The following is a 23,801-nucleotide window of genomic DNA, read 5'->3' as shown; positions in this document are numbered from 1 at the left end:
GGCCCCTAGGCCGCCAGTTGACCATGTCTGATGTGTGATTCTGGCCTTTAACCAGCTAAAAAGAAACAACTTCAAACTATAACCACAATCATAAAAGGAACCATAGAAGAAGAGTAGCAGACAAAGGACAATCAAACAAAGACCCTTTAACAAACCTTCCACAACAGTGAAAAACGATTTTAGTTTAACTTCCATCTAAACACAGAGGTGACAAGTAACAAATTATAAATACTTTGTTACTGCACCTCGGTTCCAACAGTGCTGATATAGAGCAAAAATGCAATGGGACTTCTTACAAATCAAATCACTCCGCTGTACAGCTGATCTAAATAGTGTGAATTACGTTACATCTTGGGCTACACACCACAGTACACTGTCACTACATTCACACTGCAGGTCTTAATGCACGATTCAGAATTTTCAAAAAGTCAGATTTTTTTTTTGTGTGATCATTTACATTACATATGAAATGTGTCTTCGATCAATTTGGAGTATAAACAGTCCCTAAAGTTACCCATGACCCCCACAGTGTTTACGTTAGTAAATATGGAGGCGTCCAGTGTATGACTGTGTGTCGCGCTGAGAATAACTTTAAGGAGAGTGAAAAAGAAGAGAGCCAGGTTAATCGCTGCTACATCTGTACAGGGGACTGTTTGGATGCAGAGTCAGAGTCAACAGTGGTGGGATAGGGATGTCAGCGACTTCAACAATGCAGAGTTCAATAAAATTGGAATTGTGTTGTTCAGATTGTCTTTAACACATCGGATACAGGTCACATATGGGCTGCCTGTTGTGTGAACATAGCGTGTGTGCGTGCTCTCACTAGTGGAACTATTTTTGTTGGTGGAGCCAAATGTTTAAATAAACAAACAACTCATATTCTCTTGTCACTCATTACTTTTTACTAATAAAATGTGCTTGTAGAACTGTTGTTTAAAAGCAATATCACACTAGAGGTCGTGTTGTTGTGTGAAGTATCAGCAGTGGTGTGATTATTTACGACCAAATCACACCACTGCTGATATTTCAGCACAACAGCACAACCTCCACTGTGATATTGCTTAAATGTATGAGTGGGGTCAAGATAAACTTTTTTTTAAATAATTTTATATCATGCATTGTTGGAATGTCAGTGCTAAGTAAATATTTTTGTATTTGTTATTGATTTATTCTTTAAAGCATTAATATTAATTTAAACAATTGCAATGTTTTCATTTTAGTGATTAGAAGACATTCAAAGCCATAAATGCAATGGGACTAATATATTGCATAATTTTAATCATTTTGTTCAGTTTTTGGCCAAGAATTTTTGTTTTGGTGCATCACTGTACACAACCATTCCAAAGAAAGTAGTAATAATGGGGAAGGAGAGCTGTTCACACGGGATTAGTTCTACCTAGGGACCACATGCGATTTGTAATAATTGCAGAGAACGTCTGTGATGTTAATCCTGTGCCAATCGGCCATGTCAGTAATTTGTAAAGTAAAACTTCCCCTGCAAATTACCTACTTTAGTTTGCTGAACTCCAAGTTCCTGTGATAATACTAATCCAATGCGAGTAGGCTCTATATGATTTGGACAAAAATGGGCAGGATCTGATGCGTGATTATGCATTGTTTTGTTTCCGGTGTCTGAGTTTGGGGTCTCAGGCCAGCAAAACCTTACCAGCAACAAAAAGAGAAGTATGAAGAGAAGGAGCAATATCAGGAGCAAATGGAAGGTCACGTCTTGCTTTGCACTGTGCGGTAAGAATATATATTTTACTGTTTGTAGCCTTCAATTTAACACAGCTAGCTAGCGCTAGCAGCAACACGGCACCAAGCTGTGGTCAAAAGCCTGCAAAGTTGTTTTAACATCAACTCACACACTGTTTCATTTTTTCAGATGTCCGTAAATTTCAGCAAAAACTCAGGCTTTGGTTATCCTGTGCGAATATGCCACATAAGAAGCAGACGTTATTTCTGACAGAGATAAAACTAATCCCGTGTAAATAGTGCTATAGTTAAAATTACACAGCTCTGATTGCTGAGCTAAAGCTAAAGCTAAAGCAGCAATGAAGCAGGTGCAGAGCAGGTCAAACCAGATGACATCAGTTTAAGGAAAGTATTTTCTAAGGTTCTAGAGTGAATCCTCAAACATACCATTAGCATGTTTTTCTTTGGCAGTTTATGGACTTTCCTCCCCAGAGGGATGAGCAGCAGCAGACACAGCTTATTCTGCATTATTAGCCTGTTTGCATCTACATAATCACTTTAATGTGTGAGGAGCACAGCTGGGACACATGCCAGTCATCTTTAGTGGCAATCACCTGCTCAGGCAGAGCATTGATTACTTTGTACCTTCAGTGGCACAGAGGACACACACAGATTACTGCCTATGAAGAGTAAGTGAATGAAAAATGGACATCATGGATGTCTGAGCAACAATCACCTCCGAGGCTTTAGGTAAAGAAACAAACTCTTTCTTTTGTCTTCATTCAATTTCTAAGAATCATACTTGTCTTTCACTCTGCATTAAAATACACCTGAAATGATGTTTTCCTGCTACTTGATGAATTGCCAAGTGTCGACTAAGTCTCCCTCTGCACAAACTGCCCTTTCCAACGCTCAGTGGACAGTTTAATATGAGGAGATGTATTGGATGAATGTAAGAAAAACATGAAGGCTGACTGACTGGAGAGATGATATAAGTACAGTGCTGTCTGTGGGCAGCTTTATCCCCTAATGCTGTGTTGAAAAGGTTATTCATCTCACTGAAAGTGAATAAAATGTGCTACTTGGCAGAAACACTCAGCTAATAAAAGAAGCATTTTCAGCAGGAACAAGAACTAGAATATAACCTCGATGTGTTTTATAACCTTTGGAATTAATGATTTAGTGTATTATTATTATTATGTGAGCATATTAGTGTGTTATGTCCAACCGAAACCTCTGAAGACGATACATCAGCTCTATGATAAAGACCACTGTCCTCGTTAATAAAGAACACCATGTCACAGTTAAATGTGCCAATAAACTGAACTTAGTGTCCATTGGAAATAAGACACCGTTTACACGAGGACGTTTTCTAGTGAAAACGCAAAGGTTTTGTTGCGTTTTGGCTGTCCGTTTACATGGCAATGGCATTTTGGTACTTAAAAAATTTAACTTTTTAAAAACTTTACTAAACACTTCTTTAAAGAGAGAATATAAAAAGAGAGGGCAGTGTTACTTCTAGGTGAGGGAGAAAGGAACTGGGGAGAGGAAGTCAGGGTAGGACAATGCAGAGAGTGGGGAAGGATCAACTATTTTGATAGCACCAGATTGTGACAACATTCACAAAGCTGGAGTCCTACTAAAGCTGGACGATTAATCGCATTTGCAACATTCTCGCAATATCATAAAACGCGATTTTGTAATCGCAAAGGCTGGACCGACAAGCTACATCCTTATCGGTCCTGTTACCAATATTTTTAAGGTGGCCTTAATCCTCAAGCCTCAGACAAGCATTGATACTGCCATGCTGCCTGTCAGTCCTCCTTAAGAACCCACATGTGGAGCTGACTGATGGGAGGGGCTACTGTAGACAGTGCTCGCCTCTTCACCACGCTTCATGATTAATCGTGTCCGTAGACGCTATCTACACGTATATTGATTTTTTTCAGCAAAAAAAATGCAAACTACAGTAAAACACATGGCTATTTAAGTGGCTACTGTGATTTTGAGTCAGAAAAGTGTGTGTCGCTGCAGAACCAGAGCAGCAGAAGCAGATGAGTTGTGTGCGCGCGCCATGCGGGGTTCTCCACGGCTTAGCCTTTAACCTAGCTAATAGTCCTCTGTGGCAGCCACGTTTCTGCCCTCTGTCGCACCGCCTCTGTCTGCTGCAGTGGCGGCGAGTGCTGACAGAAAAACCCACTGCTTTGTGGGCCGCTGGGTCGCTTTCATTGTTAAGTTGTTTGATATGCTTGATTTTAATATTTGTATTGTTTAGATTAGTGCTTTGTTACTATAAAAAACGCATTTATGTTTTTTTTTTTGTTACTGTTTTATACATTTATAGTGTTTTATTTTTCCATTGATTTAAAATAAGTAGTAGTATAGTAGTATACCATCGCTAATGTTGAAGAGGTAAAGCCACAGATTTGTTGTTATTGTTGCAATCTGTGATTTAAAATGTACATTTCATATTTATTCAAAGTTTAAATAAATCTGAAATTGTTTATTATGAAACAGATTTATTTATTGCTTGTGTTCATTGAAAAATACATGACAAGAGACCCTTGAAAAAAATAATCGGATTTTAAATCGCAATCTTGAGGAAAAAAAAAAACCGCAATTAGATTAAAGAAATCATTCAGCCATAACTCCTACTGAGAGCTTTTTGCCCAAACCCAGGGTCAGGCATCATTTCTATCTTTCTAACATGGACTCTGGTTGGACTGAGCTCAAATGCTGCTCAGTGAATGAACGGTCAAGTGATGTGTTTCGATTAGCGCGAGAAAGACGCACAAATAGATGCTGAAAAAGCAAAAGGAGGCCGTCCTCTGGTACATGAATAAGCTATGTTGAAAAAACATGCATAAATGACTCATTCTTGACTCGTAGAGCTGTGTGTGCCACATATGTATAGTGTGTGTGTTACAGCAGTGTTACCACATGCTTTACAGCAGCAGGAAACCGCTACGTAGCGTGTAGTTGTATGGGTTCGGGTAGTCTTCTGTTAGCCTCGGGCTGGGTCGGGTTTAAATTTGTAGCTCCAATTTAAGCTCTACTCTGACTTATGTTCAGAGGAAGTGTCTCTGCCCATGCACTTACTTTGGTTCATTTTAAAAACACATCGCCATCCATTGGCCTGGCATGTTTACTACATTGTTCTTGATGTAAACAGAGATCGTTTTGAAAACATTGCAGTGTGAATATGGAACTTTTTGGAAGCAAAAACAAAAACAGAAGCAAAAAGTTGTCGTGTAAACAGGGCCTTAATCTTGCTTGATACGTTTTGGGGTAAATCTACAGAAAAATGGAAAATATTTGAAGAGAAATGAGTTATTAACTCATCCTGTTATTTTATTAATTATCTGTATCATTGTTGACCTAAAAATACATGATAGTGATTTTGTGGGATTCTATGCTAATGTCGTGAGATGAGGTTAGAGGAATGATGAAGAAGTGTGACTAACCTGTCGGATGGTCCTGGCCACCAGGCTCTCTAAGACTGGCCCTCGGTCTTCATGTAGGAGGTGAACTTCATCCAGGATTAAAAGTCGCACAATCTGTGTCAAAGCCACATCTCCAACACTCTTCCTGGTCACAACATCCCACTTTTCTGGAGTCGTCACCAACATCTGAGGACAAAAAAAAAGAATGCTGTTTTACTGAACATACTTCAACTATAATTCCAACCTTAGATTAGGGCTGCAGAACATTATTGCTTAACATGATTCAGCATTAAACAGCACATTATTGATTTCAAGCTTCTGTGAGTTCAGCAATGGAAAGCTACAAGTCCTCAAGTGTTGTCAATAAATCCATACCCATTGGACGAATAGGTGTGTATAAGGAAATGACTGAGTCACTGAACCAAACCTGACACCATCAGGAATCGAGGATAGTTTTGGAGAATTAAAACCTTTTAAGCAAGTTTGGCTTTTTAATATCAGTGTGATGGCATTTTGACCATTTTATGTGACAAGTCACATAATTGAAGGTCTTAAAGATTACAAGACTATAATTTTTACATAATATCTGGTTAACTGGAGTGAAAAACTTGAGACAAGGATGCTACATTGATGACTCGTCATTGCCATATTTCATTGTGTTTCCTTCTCAAGAAGAAAACACTTTAATGCATAATTAATTAAGTGTGAACTGGTAGGTAACCTGTCTGGAGCTGTGCAGATTCCCATTAAACCCGTCCTGTAAAAGCACTTCATTAAATCCTCTCTGGTTTGCATTTAAATCAATCTATTCAGCCTTTAGAGACTGGCTTGCACAGAGAAAAGGAGGCGACTGCCCCTAATTGGAGTGAATGGTTAATATAAGTGGAGGAAGTGGAAAATAGAGTGTGCTTCTTTAATTGCTTCACGGATACACAGAAGCGGGGAGAAAACAGGCTATTTTTCAGCTGAGTGCTCCTGTTTAGCCTGTTTCTGTAATGATTGCAAAAGGAGTGAAATCATTAGCAGAAGATCACTGAATCTTAGCATTCTTAGAAGGACATGCAGGCCTATGTTCCCTATCAGAGATAATGCACGCATACATTTTAATACATTTGTAGGATTATTATAGCATCCTCCTCTCCTTAAAGCTACTGTATTCACCTTAAATTTCTCCCTGACTCTTGTGTCATTCCATGTCATTTCAACAAATTTTTAGGACATCCCACACACTTCGGGCCCAAAAGGTTCTGAAATTGTTATCAATTGTTCCTTAATAATCTAAATGGCACACTGTAAAGTAGTTTGATCCGATCAATACTTTTTGAGATATGGACAATTTAGTAAGGGTGGTATGTGTTGATTTTCATGCGTCATTATTATTCTTCCATTTTCAGCTTCCAATATTTAAAAAATCACACCATATAGGAAACTGAAATTTGGTATAGTAATAAAGCTCCACCTACTCTCTCAGAATATACAAAAAGATCTGCTATACATTCTATCTGGTGGAAATGACAGCCCCTGAAATTTGGAAAACAATTTTTGAGAGCCTTCAGTAAATAACTTTGCATATGGCTCAGCTCTCTGTAATTTGTTCAGCACTAATGATTATTCACATATTTGCATTGATTCTTGGTTGACAGCTTCTTGTAATCCCCCACAAAAAATAGTTGTTTTACTGAGTCAATAGGCAATGAAACATCATAACATCTGCGCAATATACTGTATGACAACATGTGCCATACTTTTTATAACATGTCTCAAAGGACAGCATATATTATTTTATCAATCTCTGTGAAAAAACAAAACGCCCCCTCGTTTTACATATTATCAAGAATTGAATGCACTACATGCAGTGTCTATACCTAAGACAACAAATGCAGACCTGGGAGAAATAAAAACTAAATATTACCAGTTATTCCAGTATGTAGCACTGCCTGACCTATCATCTTTTGGTGAGACCCAATTCACGTAAGCAAAACTGGCTGAAAATCTAGTTTCAATTCCTCTGCAAGTGGCTCGACTTTAACACCAAAATTAAAAATATTCGCCTTCATCATCCTGCCTGTGCAGAAAAGAGTCGAGCTGCTCTACACTTTCCTTGTTGGAAGCCATTCACTGACACTTCCTCTCTGGACGAAGAGGAAAGAAAGCCTGGGAGACCCAGGATGCCACCCACTCCCATATTGGCATCCTCATGGCAACGTTTTTCCAAACTCCACCATTGCATTTCCATGGCAACTATTGCAGCCACCGAGTTAGAAGGATATGAGGAGGAGGAAGATTGTGGCTGTGTTGGAAATGTCATACTAACATACTACTCATACAGTTTGACATCAAAATGAGTATGTCGTGCATTCGCATTAGATAGTGTGAAAAGATTGAGTACGTGAGAAATACCCGGATATATACTATATCGAACAGGTCGACCGATACCGTTCGACCGATACATGAACTTTTTTCAAGAATTCTACTTATTTAGGACTTTAAAGTAGCCATTAACAGAAAAAAAAAGAACATAAAAATCATCCATTCGGACGTATGAATATACAACAACAACAAAAAGTAATAACTATAGTAGCATGCGCATGGGAGAGGTAGAAGCCAATAGGCTTACAAATAAAAAGCCAACAAAATAGGATAAGGATAAAATAGAATAGTGCCTGATCAAATACTGAAGTCAAGATGCTTGAACCAGCAATTTGCACTGAAACCACTTTTCAGGTTTCTGTTTGATTGTATATTTAAAAATATTTTGTGAACTTATTTACGAGACACTTTAAGTTAAGAAAGAAGCTTGAAATAGTTTAAACTGACTACTTGCACATTGCATTATTGTTGTCATACTTTACTGCTACTTACCCGTCCTGTACTTTTTGTTTTACTTGGTTGTGTACGGGTATATTTTAGTACATTAGAGTTCAATAAATGTTAAGAGTTCTATTGGTGTATTTAAATTAATTTCTAATATATACATTTATATCATATGAGTGGTTCAATTGTTTTTCATAATCAATGTGCTTTAAAAAAAAGTATATCGGCCTCAAATATCGGCTTCGAAAATCGGTTTTAGATATTGGCCATCGGCTGAATTTTAAAAAAAAACAATCGGTATCTGCATCGGCCTTTGAAAATCCCACATCGGTTGACCTCTACTATATCGGGACATAGTGTGCACCATGGACACAGTCATACGCGACCATCCCAAGATGCATTGCGAGCAGAACGTAGAATCGTCCTGGGACCAGCTTCAAGCTAAAAATCAAACATCCCCTTTTCAAAACAAAAGCATCTCTTCTTGTCTTCTATTAGTTTAACATTTTTGTAAATAGGGCTCTTGTTTTGAAGTTAATGCCTCGTTGGCCGTCTGTCCGCCCTCCCTCCACCGAAGCTACAGGGAAGGCGAGTGAAGCGCCCACAAGAGGCTGCATGAGCGCGCCCCCCAACGGCTGGCAATCCTTTCCTCTTCTCCACCCTGGTCATGAAATGTGTTTCCATTAGTTTTATCGATCAAATGACGACATGTTGATATTCCAATTGGTCGCTTTATTGCTTCAAATGCTTTCAGAATCATAACTTTTAAAGGTGGAGAATCAAAAGATATTTAGCCTCAGTGTGCTTCAGGTTTTTGTCGTTGTAGGTTCCAAATGCATCTTAGGAAACTTGTAAGAATACTTCAGTGGGAATGCTCATCATCCTAATCATACTCATTGGATTGTAGTGTATAGTACGTTAACTCATTCAGTGCCAGCCATTTTCAGATTTTCTACCCCCCTCAGTGCCAGCCGTTTTTGAGCATTTTGACTGATTTTAAAGACCCACAGAATATTTTCTACTATGACTATCTGAAATCTGACATCAGATTCTGAAAGATTGAAGCCTCTACTTTCAAACAAAAAAAAACATTTGTTTCTGGCTCGTTTCGTTCTTTTGTAATCAGCTGTTGAATATAGCAAGTTTTACACAAATCTTCAGTTTCAAAGCACAAAGCTGAGAAAACAGCCTTTTAGTAAAAAAAAAACCCTGTCAGTGACTTTAAAGCTATTTTTTTGCTTTAGTGACAACTAACATCTGAACATTGTTTCCTTATATAAAACCAAAAAAAAACACTGAGCCCGGGCTTTTGATGGCAAAATTATTATAATTTTGCTATCTATGTCAGAGTTGAATAGATTTCTTACTGTATTTTGGCATTCCTCCAACTTTCTCCCCCCGTCAGTCTGCGCACACGCAACTTCCTCTTCCTCCCGGACATACTGAGTGTCACTGCGTTTCCCGTTTTTTTTATTGTTTTATCTCACCATCGCCACATTATCGATTAGTTCCACAAATGCTCTGGTCGTGTGGGTGCTGCTGTGCGCTGCTGGGAATGCCAACCCTGCGTAGCGCCAATTTCTGTCTCATAAACTCCTTTCCTTTCTCCCTCTGAGCTCTGCTGAGCATGGATGATCTCTCATCCAAAGGTGTGCTGCTACCTCCTACGTGTCACCTATTATTTTGCTATCTGGCTCACGGGCTGGGGGTATTTTGTAATCTCTCATCTAAAAGTGCACTGCTGCCATCTTCAGGGCACAGTTGGTCACTACAACACCCCACAACTTAGATATTGATGAGAGACCTCCGCCAGGGTGTTTTCTAGTAATCCTTGTGAAAAAACACAAATGACGAGTTATCTCGTCAATGGCACTGAGCGTTTGGATTTTAAATGACGAGTTATCTCGTCAATTGCACTGAGTGAGTTAATGTGACATTTCCAACACAACCAGAGAGTAGTGATTGGCAAAAGCAATAAATATTAGGAGGCACCGTCAAGGGAACCAGTAATGAAAACCTTAACGATGTATACTGTATGTACAAATGTGTATGTACAAGTGTGTGTGTGTGTGTGTGTGTGTGTGGTGCAATCTAGAAATGTAAAAAGAAAATAATGCTGTGTTTAGTCCACACTGACGACAGAGCAGAGAGGATTTAAACAAAGACATTCAATGAGCAACAGTTGGAGACTATTAGTCCACAATAAAAGTAGCTCCAAATGATTTAGAAGCCCATAAGTTGCTAGATATGTTCTTTATAGTCCTTTACTTGTGCAGTTTTAGCCTTTTATATTCAAAAAAGCCAGCACAATGTAGGGAATGTGCTATCGACCAGTGACAATGGTTACACTGCCCTTTACTGTACTTCTATACAACCCATTACTGTGCCTGTGTTTGGCCTGACATTGAAAACAAGAAAGTGTCAAGAAAGTGAGCCGACACATAATGGCTGCCAGATTTTAGGAGCTTGTTTCTAACTCCGGATTTCCAATGGATGCATAACTGCTCCATGCTCTGCTGTCGTCAATCCCCTCAAGAAATCTTGCTAATTCACGCGAAAACCATAAACAGTATATTGTGTCCATCGAGAGGATCAGAAGGAAATACACTCGATTCTGCCCAGTAGGTCTTCTGCTTTTGTGGAAATTATTGTGATTCTACCTTGGATAAGTTTAACATTTATATGTGAAATATGATACACTGCTGCCCTGTCCAGGGCGTAGCCCCGCCTAGCCCCTGGGGAAAGCTGGAGATAGGCACCAGCAGACCCCCACTATCCTGAAAAGGAGCAAGCGGGTCAGAAAATGGATGGAAATATGATCCGCCTTGACCACAGAGTATTTTAATCTTAAAATAAACTAGATGTTTCATGTTGCGTCTGTGCACAACTTCCTGTCCCGCATAAGGTTATTTTTGCAGAATTTTTGCTTTGTTGCTCCGGCATCCGGTAAAAAAAAAATGTCTTTTGTTGCGGGCCTCATCCGCATGTAGTGAAAATTGACACATTAAAGGTGCCTTCCGCAACTCTCAGATCCCTCTCTCCCCCTACCTCCCTGCTGCTCTCCAAACTTTTTGCACCTTTAACTAGAATAGAAATGTATCAGTTCTGTTGCTGTTATGCAGCAGATAAGCAGTAGTTACACATCGAGTGGAAATTGCGGGTCTGATAGAGGAAGTGTATAGTCTATATAGTCCCCATATTTGTCCATATATTGTTACAAGCAGATTTGTCAGGTGCTATTCAGTCAGAAAGTGTGGAAAATGTGGAGAATCTAAATAAATTGCAGCCCAAATGAGTTTAGCTGAGTTTGCACCAATTTTTACAATCATGCATCACAGTTATGTAGGTAATATGTTAATGGTGACTCTATCAGCCCTTCTTTAGATCAACATACTGACTCCTACTGGGTAAAGCCAAGTGGTCACCTTCAAGTATAAGTGTAAGGGTGCTTTCACACTGCTTTAGTCCTGGACTCCGTTCTAATGGGTGGAAGTCAGCTATTCATTTTATCATCTTGGTTTGGCTCGGTTTGCGTTCATAGCACAACTTCTGATCCGCTCCAAACAGCCTCTGGTGCAGTCACATGAACTAACCACTGCGTTAATGGAGTAGAGACTTCTCTAGGCAGAGTAACAGAAACCTGAAGAAGAGGCTTTCATTTACGAGTTAAAGCCAGCGAAACGTCTTTCACAACATTCAACAATGGAGCAGCAACAAGTTGCCGTGCTTTGGTGGGAACGACCCTGTTTTGAGCTGTCACCGGTTCTACTGACCGCCCACAATGCTGTGTGCTCTACATCATCGCCGATACTTCCTGTGTTTGGTCCGATCAGAGAGATGTTGTGTTCACAGCGCTCCTAATCGCTGGAAACGCTCAGAGAACGACAAAAACAATAGCTCTAGGATTCGTCCGTTTGATCCGCTCTACTGTAGACTTCATTTGCGTGTTCACATACACCAAACGAGTTGGACTATCCGAGCAAATGACTCCCAGAACGTTTTAACTGCTCTAGGATCTGCTGGTGTGAATGCACCCTTAGATGTAATCATTCTGAGCTTGGAGAAGACCACAGGTGGTGTACATTTTAGGAGATCCTCAGTTCTCAGAATGAGGTATCATGTCACAGCAAATCCTCCATCAAATTCAACGTTGTAAAATGAAGCGGCGTCAGGCTTCAAAATTAAAGTTGTCAGACTCAACGACCTCAGTCCATAAAACACAGTATGGTGTTTTTTTTTAATGAACCGGAAGTACACATGATGAAGTAAGTTGAAAAGACTTAAGATATATTATATCTACGTATTGTTTGATTAATAAATACATAAACATTGATATATCTTAACCTTTAAAATTAAACAGAAAATAACACCTTTCAACTTACTCTTGTATTCGATGCAGCACATATTGATGACGTCATGTGTATTTCCGGTTTCTTCAAAATACGTTATGTGGCGTTTTATGTCCAGAGGCCATTGAGTCTGACTACTTTTATTTTGAAGCTTGAGGCTGTATCATTTGATGGCGTTACATCTGACAAAGGTTTTGCTAAGTCATGAGTCCGTTTGGTCTGACAAATGATAGAGGTTTTCCTGGTACCTCACTCTGAGACCTGAGGATGTCCCAAAATGCACACAGTATACAGGACATAATAAAAAATCCTGTAAGTTCTTACGCTCTCTGCTGAAGTATTCACACCCTTTTAAAGCAGCTGAAATCTTTCCAGAAGGACTCTGTTCTGCTCTGCACATCAAAAGAACACTGAGGACTTTAAAGGACACCAGGAGACAAGCAGGTTACAGAGCATGACTCAGGCCTCAACATGTGCGAAGGTGCTCAGAGTTAATGAAGTGACCCAAGTCAACCTAAATGAAGGGATATATAGAGATACAGCAGATCTGCTAAGCTGCACTCTATCTGACTAATCATTCTCTTTGTCACAGCTTTCCATACAGACTGATAGAAACCCCACTTTAAAACACCTGCAGATGATCTGGGATTGGCCTCTTTTAACACACACACACACACGCACACGCGCACACGCACACCCCCCCCAAACCCAAACCTTTCCTTTTGTATTCTTAAACTCCATGAGGATTAGAAACTTTACCTCTAAACTGCACAATCTCTCCAATCCAACTCTTGGATTTAACAGATATGCATGTTTCCCTGACCTATTCATCCTAATCATTCAGTGTGAATTCACCAACCAGCAGCTACTTCAGAGGGAAGCAGCCAAGCTCTTGCACAAAGTCAACCAGCTGCTTTCATCACCATTTCTTTGGCCTCAATGTCACAAATCCTCTCATTTCATCACAGAAATAGAAAACTTCTACAGTAGCTTTCTTCAGCAAAGTTGCAAACAGCTACATCCAAACCTCAGAAAAAGAATGTGTTCAGATAAAAAAGATGACTAGACATGCTTTCTTTGAGGCTCTCTTTATTTTCTATATCTGCTTACTTAGGATGCAACCAATAAGAATTCCCCAATTCTGTTGGGCCTAAAACACACATTTTTAAACTTTGAGAAGAAACCACACTATTGTTCCTAATAACAAATTGTAAACTAACTGATGATTAAAAAAATGTTTGGTGCACACTACATTAACGGAACTTTTCTGACTGCTAAATGTGATTAATGTTATGTTAACTCATGCGTTTGTGTGCTCGATCGCCCGTGTGAGGAGGTATGAAAACAAGATGTGTTTAAATCTATGTATTTGCTAATGATTACATGACTGCATATAAAATTAGTCAGAGCTTCAATGCTCTGCATTTAGTAGGTGACATCCCACACTTCTATGTTTTCCTAAATGTGAGTCCTGAAGATGTTATTATTGTGAGCTAAACAGTAATTCTGATGACTGATTTATTATTTGAATGAAGTTTATTTTGTTGCTTTTTGTATATTGTCTATAATTTTATGTTTACTTTTTGTTGCTACTGCCTGCTCTGTCTGTAGGACTATTTATTATAACTTTTTTTTTTTAATCTTTGTTCCAGCCTTACTTTAAAGCCAAAAGTTATTCATTCAATTGGTGAAGGGTCATGATGAATGTAGTTATAGAGTTACTCATCCTTGGTATAGATCCTCCACTAATAAATACTCTCAAACACTGTAGAAACAAGAAATAAAATTTCATTCAAAAGACTGATTCCAAGAAAAGCGCACACGCACGCAGGCCGAAAAAAGAAAACCTGGCCCAAGAGAACGCATCCCAAACATGTCCGACTGGAATGAAGCCGATGTCTCTTTAAGCCTAACACGTTTCAACCAGATGGTATTCACATCCATGCGCACGTATGTAGAATGACTCGATGCCGGTTATAAACATTACGTGCAGCTTCATGTGCGTTACATGCTACGTCCTGGTTGAAGCACTGATTTTCAAGGATACCAAGGGGAGGATCATACAGGCAGCATCGGGGGCAGCTAAGTGGCTGCAGGGGTCCTCAGGTAAAGACGGGAGCATCCAAACAAATCCCCTGTATTAAACAGATGGTGTGGCTGATGTGTGATGTGTTTCTGTTATACAGATTAAAAAGAGAGTTTAAACAACCCATACACACCTGGAAGTCCCTTTTGTGTCCAAGTTTGCAACAATTATTACGACGGTACCGATTAAAAAAGGAACAAACAACAGAAAATCAACTGAATGTAGGGGGCGCCATTGCTCCTTAGATGAGCAAAATTACAACGTTGGGGGCCTCTACGCTCAATAGCGCTGACAAGAACCCTTGTTTTTTTTAAAAAAAAACCTTGTGCAACAGACAAGTCAAGTTTCTCAGATGACTTGAATACTAAGCTCAAATTTGGGGGGACCATATCTCAGTCATTTCAAAATCCTAAATTCAATGAAACAATACAGTATTTGCAGGGTCTTTGCGGAATCCTGCATCACTCAGACTGTATTAAAGAGCAGTAGGAAGAATAAAGAAATAGGACTGTGTTGTTTCATTAGTTGAGGTCTACACTGAGAGATCCCAGATAGATCCAGATTGAAAATGGTTGGAAAAACGATGAAATGATGTGCTCGCAGGAGCCATCGAGTAACGAGTGAACAGCACTTTAACACTGAACAGAAGCAATGGACGACCATAAAGGTCGTTTATGGAGTTTAAAACTATTACGCTAAGGACTTGTACTACAAAGCTGGATAAATATATCCTGATATCTTTTCGTTAGCTTCACCTAAATAAACATTCACTGTCACAGAGCAGCTGTACTACGAAGCAGGTAATAAACACATTTGTTTAACCCAAGTGATTTCAGCCTGGCTCACATAGAAAGGGTGGGTGCAGTGCCTGACCAATCACACAGAGAAACCATGCAGACTTATGTCACAATTGAAGAAAAATACTCCATAATTCAGACAAAAAACAACACTGTTGCTGCAGAAAAAACAGGAAGGAAGGAATGCAAGCAGATAATTGATGGCTGTTAATGTTTAAATTAGTGAGATAAAACAATATTGATTAATTGGAGAATAAACCGAAAACGATCAGTTTCACTTAATTACAGCACAGATGTGTTTCTACTCACGTATCTCCTCATTTTGTGTGGCTGTGACGCTGTGTTCATACAGCTCAGCCCACATCAGAAGGTGGACAATGTTTGATTTCATACAGCCTGTATTATCTTATTATCTCGCCACAGAATACATGAATGAACGAATGAATAAATTTATGTGTCAGAGAGCATCCGACACACACAGACTAATGTAGGTCAGTCAATCAGATAAAAATCTGTATCAGGTTAGCCGTTCAGCATCAGTTACCGTGACAATTTAACTGGTAAGAAGTTAACAAGCGTCCTAGTACAGCACACACAGAATAAATCCTGGAAGTTGGCACGATAAGAAGACATCCAGCTTTGTAGTAAGGGTGTAACGATTATTCGACAAAAACAGAACTAGTCACCGACAAATGTAACAGTCGACAATTGTTGGTTACGTCATCACCTGTCTTTTTCAAGCTGTGGACAGAGCTGAACATTGTTTTTTATGAGGAGTGGCTCATCTCACCTTCTATATATAGGAGCTGGACGTGGAAAGGGTGAGCAGTTTCAAAAATCTTGGGGTCCACATCAGAGACGACCTCACCTGGACCCTAACCCGCACCCCTTCCCCACTGAACTTGCACACCACCTGCATTCACACCATGTCTTTTTATTATGAAACAGCTTTTGCACATACCATTGTATATAGCAACTCTACTTTCTGTATAGTTAATATATTTGTATTTTATATTTTATAGCATGCCACTGTTAGTTATTATAGTTCTTATACCTATTGATTTCATTCTTTTATTGCATAGGCATTCACTGGCGGTCGGCAAAGTAAGAATTTCATTGTACAGGGAAACTTATTTCTAACTGCACATATGACAATAAACACTTTGAATCTTGAATATATCTTTGCTCAGCGCTGTATGCACAATAAGCCCTCAATTTAGCCAAGAATGCCACTAAAAACCTTTTTCCAAGGGCCAAAATTGCCTCTAAGTCTTTTGTCAACAACTTTTTCTCTGGAGCGGAGCGCTGTTACTCGTCACATGTCTACCTGAAGCTGCTGTGCAGTAACACACCGCTACCAGACCAGACACGCACACCCAACAAAGCAAACCAGCCCTCCATCAGATCCACCCAACTAAAGCTAAGCTAACCCACCGACACATAAGACTGGGCTAAGAGCTAAAGCTTTCATTAAAAAAAATAATGTTTTTACTGTTAGGAGTTATTTTTGCTTTTCATGTGCTTTTTTTTTTTTTTTTTAGAAAAGAATTTCATTATAAATTAGGAAATACATTAATTTCATACAATAACACTAATAGAGTGACCCACAAGCACAAATGTATTTAATAAAATATCAGCTCATGAGCTCTTTGAGTCAGCAGCTATTGTAGCCTTTTTAATGTGTAAATACTTTTACTGAAGCAGATTATAGTGATGACGTATTCAATGTAATTAGTGTTTGTAAGGAACCTGTTTACACTTTAAGTTGGGAATCATTTTATTTATTTATTTATTTATTGTTTTTATTTATCGTAACTTTTATTGTTACCAAGATAAATACCAGAAATTATTGGGATACCTTTTAGTCTATATCACCCAGCCCTAGTCTAGGAGCATTTCACCCAACACAATAAAAAAAGCTTACCTGTCCCAAGCCACATTTAAAGGTGCAATGTGTTGAATTTTCAACTTTTAAATATGTCTTAAATACCTAAAATAAAAATCTGAGTGTTAGGAAACATGTCCTTAGCTGTCATACCATATGTGTTTTTTTTTTTATTACATAGTTATGTATACATTAATAAATATTGCCATCTGGGCCAACCTGTAGTACCTATTTACCACCGGTTGGGAGAGTATAAACCTATTAACAGTAGAGCAGTCCTTGAACTAGGCCATCTCTGGTAACAAACATCCATCAAACAGATAAACGGTGCACTACCTGTGAGGTTTACAACTAACAAACAACTGCTTAAACATCTTCACACATGTAAAGCTGACGATATACATCGGCCCGCATGGGGTGTAGCAGAGAATGTTGTCACCTGTACATTCAGTGGTCAGGACCAGATATGGCAGAATTGTTTGGTTTACGCAGTAATATGCCCCCTGGTGGTGGCAGAAATTGCTTGCAAATCCCACATATTGTAACTTTAAAAGATTGTAGCAACATTAAGCAAATAATGATTTATCATCCAATTATTCACTTAATCGTTTCAATAATCGATGACTAGTCGACTATTAAAATAGTCGTTAGTTGCAGCACTACTTCGTAGTACAGGCCTCTGAAGGTTTGTCCATCTTAATCTATTGATTGATGACTTACTTCTTGGATACTAAAAGCTCTATGGGCCTTAACAAACTCCAACCGTCAGGGTTTATAATTTGTTTCTTTTTTGCATTTGTGGCCCTCCTTTAGTTATCCCTGTTGAATAAGTAAAACAAAATAAAGAAATTAATGCACAGACTCTTTCAACTATGCCAAATCAGACATAATTATTGGCCCCTAGTCCCTCACTAATTGCTTTCACAACTTCTCCTTCACAAGAGACGACTCCCCTCTTTTTCAAAAACTTGGAGTCATCTTTGACAGCCAGCTTTCCTTTGACCACCATGTCACCCAGCTCACCAGAACCGCCTTCTGTCACCTAAAAACAGGGTCCCCAGGGTCACACCTGCCCCCCCACCGCAATCGCACCAGGGGCGCGCCCCACTATTTGAGAAGTGCTGCTTTAACTTATGATTGTCAAGTATTTTCTGTATTTACCTTTGTTGTTGCTAGTTTCTTTTTTGAATTGTGTGTAATTGTTTTAACTGTAGTGTCTGACTTTTTTTAAAAGCACTTACAAATAAAATAAATTATGATTATTATTATTATAACTATCATTATTAAGTCTTTATTTCCTTGTGTGTAGCTTGAGTGAGATACTTGAGACTCTTCTCAACATGTGCACCAAAACCAGACACTACTTTGAAAGCAAATGCTCAACCCTTTATCTGCTTATCAAAAAATGTGCAATAAATAAACTCCAGGCCTTGAAAAACATGAGAAGCACAAAGTCATTGTTTGATTTGAAGCTCATTGTGATAATACAGGGAAGGCTAGGCTAATGTTTTATTATAGAAGGTAACTCAATATGCATTACATGACTAAAAGTGCATGAAACATTTAGCCGGAGATGATAAAGCCATGAAAACAAACAGTGCAACAAATAAAATCAGAGAGATAGTTGGTTGAAATGTATCAGTGAACGTGAAACAGAGTTTATAAACTAACAATAAAAGCTTTTTACTGGATACATATTCATGCGTTGGAAAGTTCGAAGGCAATTTTGTGCAGAGGCTGCATTCAAACAGCTCTATTAATTGTAAGTTGAATAAATATTTGATTTTGTCTTGACTATATCGTAGCCATGGCAACAACAACAAAGTGCATAGTGAAGTGCTGATTGAAACGTTGAAAAGTGATGAATAAACATTGACTGTGCTGCAGGTGGACAAAGTTAAGCTGTCTAACTGCTTCATCTGCTTGCTGTATAATGTATGAGGGTGAGGCCGTGTGACAGGAAAACAGACGAGGCCTCGCACATGCTCTGCTTGTTTTTTTAGCGTTTTTATGAGAGAAGAATAAAAAACACTTTGTCATTTTTAATTTCAGGAACAGTCAGTTACAGGCGCTGCCAAATTCATCCTCTTTTTTTGCTATTGGTCTGTTTCAGATATTTTTCATTTGAATTTCTTGGACAAAATGTGTGTTCATACAGAGAAAGCAGGAAGGAAGGAAGGCAGACAGACAATAGCTGCCTCTGTTTATGTGTATTAAACAATAATACGTCACTGGACAATAAATACACACAATCTGATCAGTCCATGAGATGATAATCTATACCTTTCCTATAGGATGCCATTGGTGAATGAGAATGGGCAGGTCAGTTACTAAGAGAACTGATTGGTCAGGAGGCGGGGCTCGCTGATCTCTTACCCAGAACTTAACTTGCTTTGAACCAGGTAAGCCATTCAGTATCAGTTACCATGGTGATTTAGCCCAGTAAGAAGTGAAGCAGTGTCGTAGAAGTTACCTTGAAAAGAAAAAAAACGAGGCCTCTGGTCTCTCTTCTGCTGTCTCTCTGTAGTGTGCAATCTTTGATAAAATTACAACTAAAATAAGAACTTTTCCAAGTAATAAAACTATTCAGGAATTAACTTTTAGATTTTTTTTTAAGTGGGGGGGTATTATGCAAAAATCACCTTTTCAAGCTTTATATCATGTTAGTGTATCATTCCCTCCTGAAAAATATACTTCCAGTGTTGCTCAGAGTGATTCACGTATTTTTGAGTAATCTTTAAATCTCCTGCCAGCAGCCATTTTCCTGCTGTTTTGCTCCAGGAGACGAGGCTCCGCCTGGGGACGAGGCCCCTCCTTTGTTTTCTTCCTCAGTTCAGCCCACAGCACCCGCCTCTGCAGATTTAGCTTTTAATTTACTTATTTTAAATACTTTTGTAAGAAACCCCTGACTTATGTTGTCTGTACTCATTTATGTATGCATTTAAAAAAATCAAAAAAATAAAAACGAGCTCCCTCCTCCAGGTTCCAGGACGCACCTCCATCAAAACAGCTGCAGTCGCAATTTGCAAACACCTGAGAGAGAACTGTGTGTTGATCAGTCTACTCTGCTCATCGTAGTAGCTACCTGCCTTTAGTTTTTAAAAATGCCTTCAGCACGCAGAAAAACAGAAGTAAACAGCATCCATGCATGTCAGGATGACGTACTGAAGGGGGAGTATTCATGGACGTGCAAGCAGTTTCTTAAAGAGAAGGGGCAAAATCAAAGTGTCGTCAACAGTGTTGTTACAGAGGGAAGTTTGTTTTAAAGGAGACGTATCATGGTTTTAAAACCTTCCTTTTTACATATAAATCATACGGTTGTGGTCTATATAAAGAGGAACTGCAATGCTTGGGTCTGAATTCCTCATTATTATAACTCCACCCCTTTTCTGATGTGCTTCTGAGAGCAACTCGTTTTGGTGCGGTCTCTTTAAATGCAAATGAGACACTTCATACCCCGCCCCCTCTCCAGGTTGCAGAGGTGACACTCGGTTCAACTCCACCCTGTTCGGCCATTTTTGTAGTTTCATAGAAGAGATACGATTATCTAGCGGCGCAAAAACTTTTTATTCACACGTTATTTACAAAATGTCAACAACAGAAGACTTGTCCATCCAGCCTTACATGTTCGAGCCAGACCCGGACACGGCGGAGCGAGATGAAAACATATGAAAACGGTGCAACTGCTAATGCTAACAAAACAATGACAGGGACGCCTTATCAACACACTTTTTAGCGTTATTTACAGCTTACCGAAGTGCTCTGTTCGTCGACTCCAAAGATAGAAGGAATTGAACCCTCAATCAGACAAAGTCTTTTGGCAAATCCTTCTTTATACTGGTGGAGGTTGCTGAAGCAGTCATCCTTGAAGTGCTTCGCGCACACAAAAATGACCTTACCAACAGATGTGGGTACATTTCTGTGAAAAATAAAACTCAACCAGGCACTTCGAGTTCTGATGCTGTAATGAAGTGTGTGGGTTACTACATCCAACAACCGAACATTCTGGACCTCTGCTCTTTATCTTGGCTCTGTATCTGAGCTTTAGAAATCCAGGAGCGTGACGCTGCTTTTCAGCCAATCAGAGATCTTTTTACCAACAGAGTGCCCCATGAGCTGTTTTGGGTTGTTACTATTGGCTGAAGTAGATACGCGTTCACGTCCTATCTTGTAGTAAAAGTGCAATGGCGGACAATCCAGCAGGAGAAGTTCCCATGGCGGGCGGACCAGACTCCACGGAGGTCAGCATGGACTCAAAGCGGACGTCTGTGACCGCTTGCTGTCCGTCCCACACACTGGTCTCAGAGGGAGAGTGATAACAGATGGAATAAATTGTGTGTAGAGCTAAGATAAGCATATCCAAGGTGGAGAGAACAGACAATTCAATTGCTGACTGTGAGCTTTGTGGGACAGTAGCTATAGAGTGATATTCATGCTATGGTCTCTAAAACATCAGAAAACTCTCCATTGACACCAGATTAAGTCCCTACATTTGTCACTAGTCTCTATTGAGAAAAAAGTCGCTAAGAGCTCCACAGTTGTGCACGTTCACTGGGATAACGGTTATTTCCAAACAGAGAGGGGAGGGGGGTGCATGGTTGATTCTACATACTGCAGCTTTAATGTGAATGAGACAACAGTTTTTTAAACTGCAAAAGAAAATAACATATTTGCATAAAAAAAAAAATTACCTAGTTACTTCAAATATTAGTCATTGATATTTCAATGTCCTGATAATACTTTACTAGTATGAGTGATCAGATGGCAGTACTCATCAGATTTACTTTGGATCTAATTCAATGTGAAAGGTGTGAATGCATCTTTACATTTTCAGTTAGTGTAGACATCAAATTAACATCTGCAATGGTGTTGGAGCCTGGGATGCTGCTTAACAATTCATGTAGACAGAATAATGGAAATAGAGAATTTAAATTAAAGCAGATTAATTAATTAGAAACAACTGGAGAGCAGCTGTGTATAATACTGCATAGAAAAGATTCAGAAACATGAATCATTAAATTGGAGACGTTAGAAACAAATGGGCCACTGTGCAAAACGTTCAAACATCACACAACCAATCATCTCAAGGAGAATAAGTCTACAGATAAAGATCCAAGAAGAGTGAATATATATATATATATATATATATATATATATATATATATATATATATATATACACACACATACATACACAGTATGCACTGCATTAGTCTGTAATGCTTGGACGATATCAAAGTGTATTCCAAAGGGGGGAGCTAGAGAACATAGATGTGAGGAACTCGGCTTGAAACATTTCCTATAAGGTGTGTGCGTGTGTATGTGCGTGTGTGTGTACCTGTGTTCGAAGAATCTCTCCTTTGCTGAGCTGCATGTCTCCTGTGAGTTCTTTCACTGTGACACCCAGCGGCTCCAAGCGCTTACTGAAGTAATTAGTCATCTCAGCAGCCAGAGCCTTCATTGGAGCCACGTACACGATCTGGGGTGGAAAACAAAAGAAACACGTGATAGTAACGACAACTAAGGAGGGAACGGTTGGAGACGAGGAAGGAAGGACGATGTAGTGATGAATGAGCGAACAGAGTGTCATTGGTTCTACAGCAACAAATCAGAATGTAGATTCAGATTTAATGATGACAGTGTGTGTGTGTGTGTGCCCAACCGATATCAGGGGTTTTAAAAAGCCGACATCTGCTGTATCTGCCGATAAGCGATCTATCGATCAACAGCCGATATATAATGGCGAGCATACACCATGTGATTTTTGGCCCATTTTGAGCCGGTTTTCGACTTGTGCGTCTATTTTGTGGAATCGTGAGAGTCTCTGCTAAATCGTGTGTCATGCATCTTATAGTATACATGGGGTCAGAAGAAGCAATTAACACCTCACGACCAGCTCCTGATCAGAAATGGTATGGTCGTAAGAAAATCAAACATGTTTGAAATCCAGTCGCTCCTTGTGTGGGTACCTCACAGTTGAAGCAGTGCCACGAAAAGCTCTTTTTACTAATATTTGCGAATGTCTCTCCACTTCTTCGTCTGTTTTAATGGCAACACTTCAGAGTTTTTCTTCTTCTTCTGATTTGTATGTTGCATTCCCAGAAACAAGACCTCGATGAATTGGCCAGGCTATTGACCGATGGGTGATCTGTGATATTTTATTTTATTTTTTATTTAACCTTTATTTAACCAGGAAAAAAATCCCATTGAGATTAAAAACCTCTTTTTCAAGGGAGTCCTGGCCAAGAGGCAGCAAAGTTACAACACTGAACAGAAATACATTTACATTACATTAAAATGACAGGATAACATAAGAATCAAATAAAACAATTACAGACAACTGAGGCAGTCTCAAATTCTCTCAGTTTCATTTTAAAAGCATTCAAGGATAACAATTCAGTCAACTTCCAGTCTCTTTGCAGTGTGTTCCAAGCACAAGGAGCTGCATGTGCAAAGGCTTTTTTCCCCAGCTCTGTGCGGGCAAAAGGAACTGTGAGCAACAGCTGATCATTGGATCTCAGATATAATCTGTGATAGCTAAAATTGTTGGTCTCTACTGTGTGTGTGCATAAAAAAAGATTGTATAAATGAGCACGACCCCTTATTAAATTTAGTTTATCTGGAGTTTGTTATTGAAAACGCTTTGTTCATATAAAAAATATGTTACTGATAAATTATTAGTAGATAAAAGTCTAGTCACAAACATTTTCTTAATGCACTAATAAAAAAATAT

General features: G+C 39.1%; 1 protein-coding gene across 2 annotated transcripts in view; it reads right to left on the bottom strand.

Annotated features, from left to right (window-relative positions):
• The window catches only part of ascc3 (activating signal cointegrator 1 complex subunit 3), a 370,966-nt gene that overhangs the window by 99,844 nt on the left and 247,321 nt on the right, over positions 1 to 23,801 (bottom strand). For both annotated transcript variants that reach the window (XM_028470288.1, XM_028470287.1), the window contains exons 10-11: positions 22,407 to 22,547; positions 5,160 to 5,324 (exon numbers count right to left, since the gene is read on the bottom strand). In XM_028470288.1, coding sequence (XP_028326089.1) covers positions 5,160 to 5,324; positions 22,407 to 22,547 — 306 coding nt within the window. The remainder of the gene's footprint in view (positions 1 to 5,159; positions 5,325 to 22,406; positions 22,548 to 23,801) is intronic.

The sequence above is a fragment of the Gouania willdenowi genome, chromosome 16 (assembly GCF_900634775.1).
Source record: "Gouania willdenowi chromosome 16, fGouWil2.1, whole genome shotgun sequence".
Lineage (NCBI taxonomy): Eukaryota > Metazoa > Chordata > Actinopteri > Blenniiformes > Gobiesocidae > Gouania > Gouania willdenowi.
The sequence above is the reverse complement of the archived record's forward strand: the minus strand, read 5'-3'. Positions and strand labels throughout refer to the sequence as shown.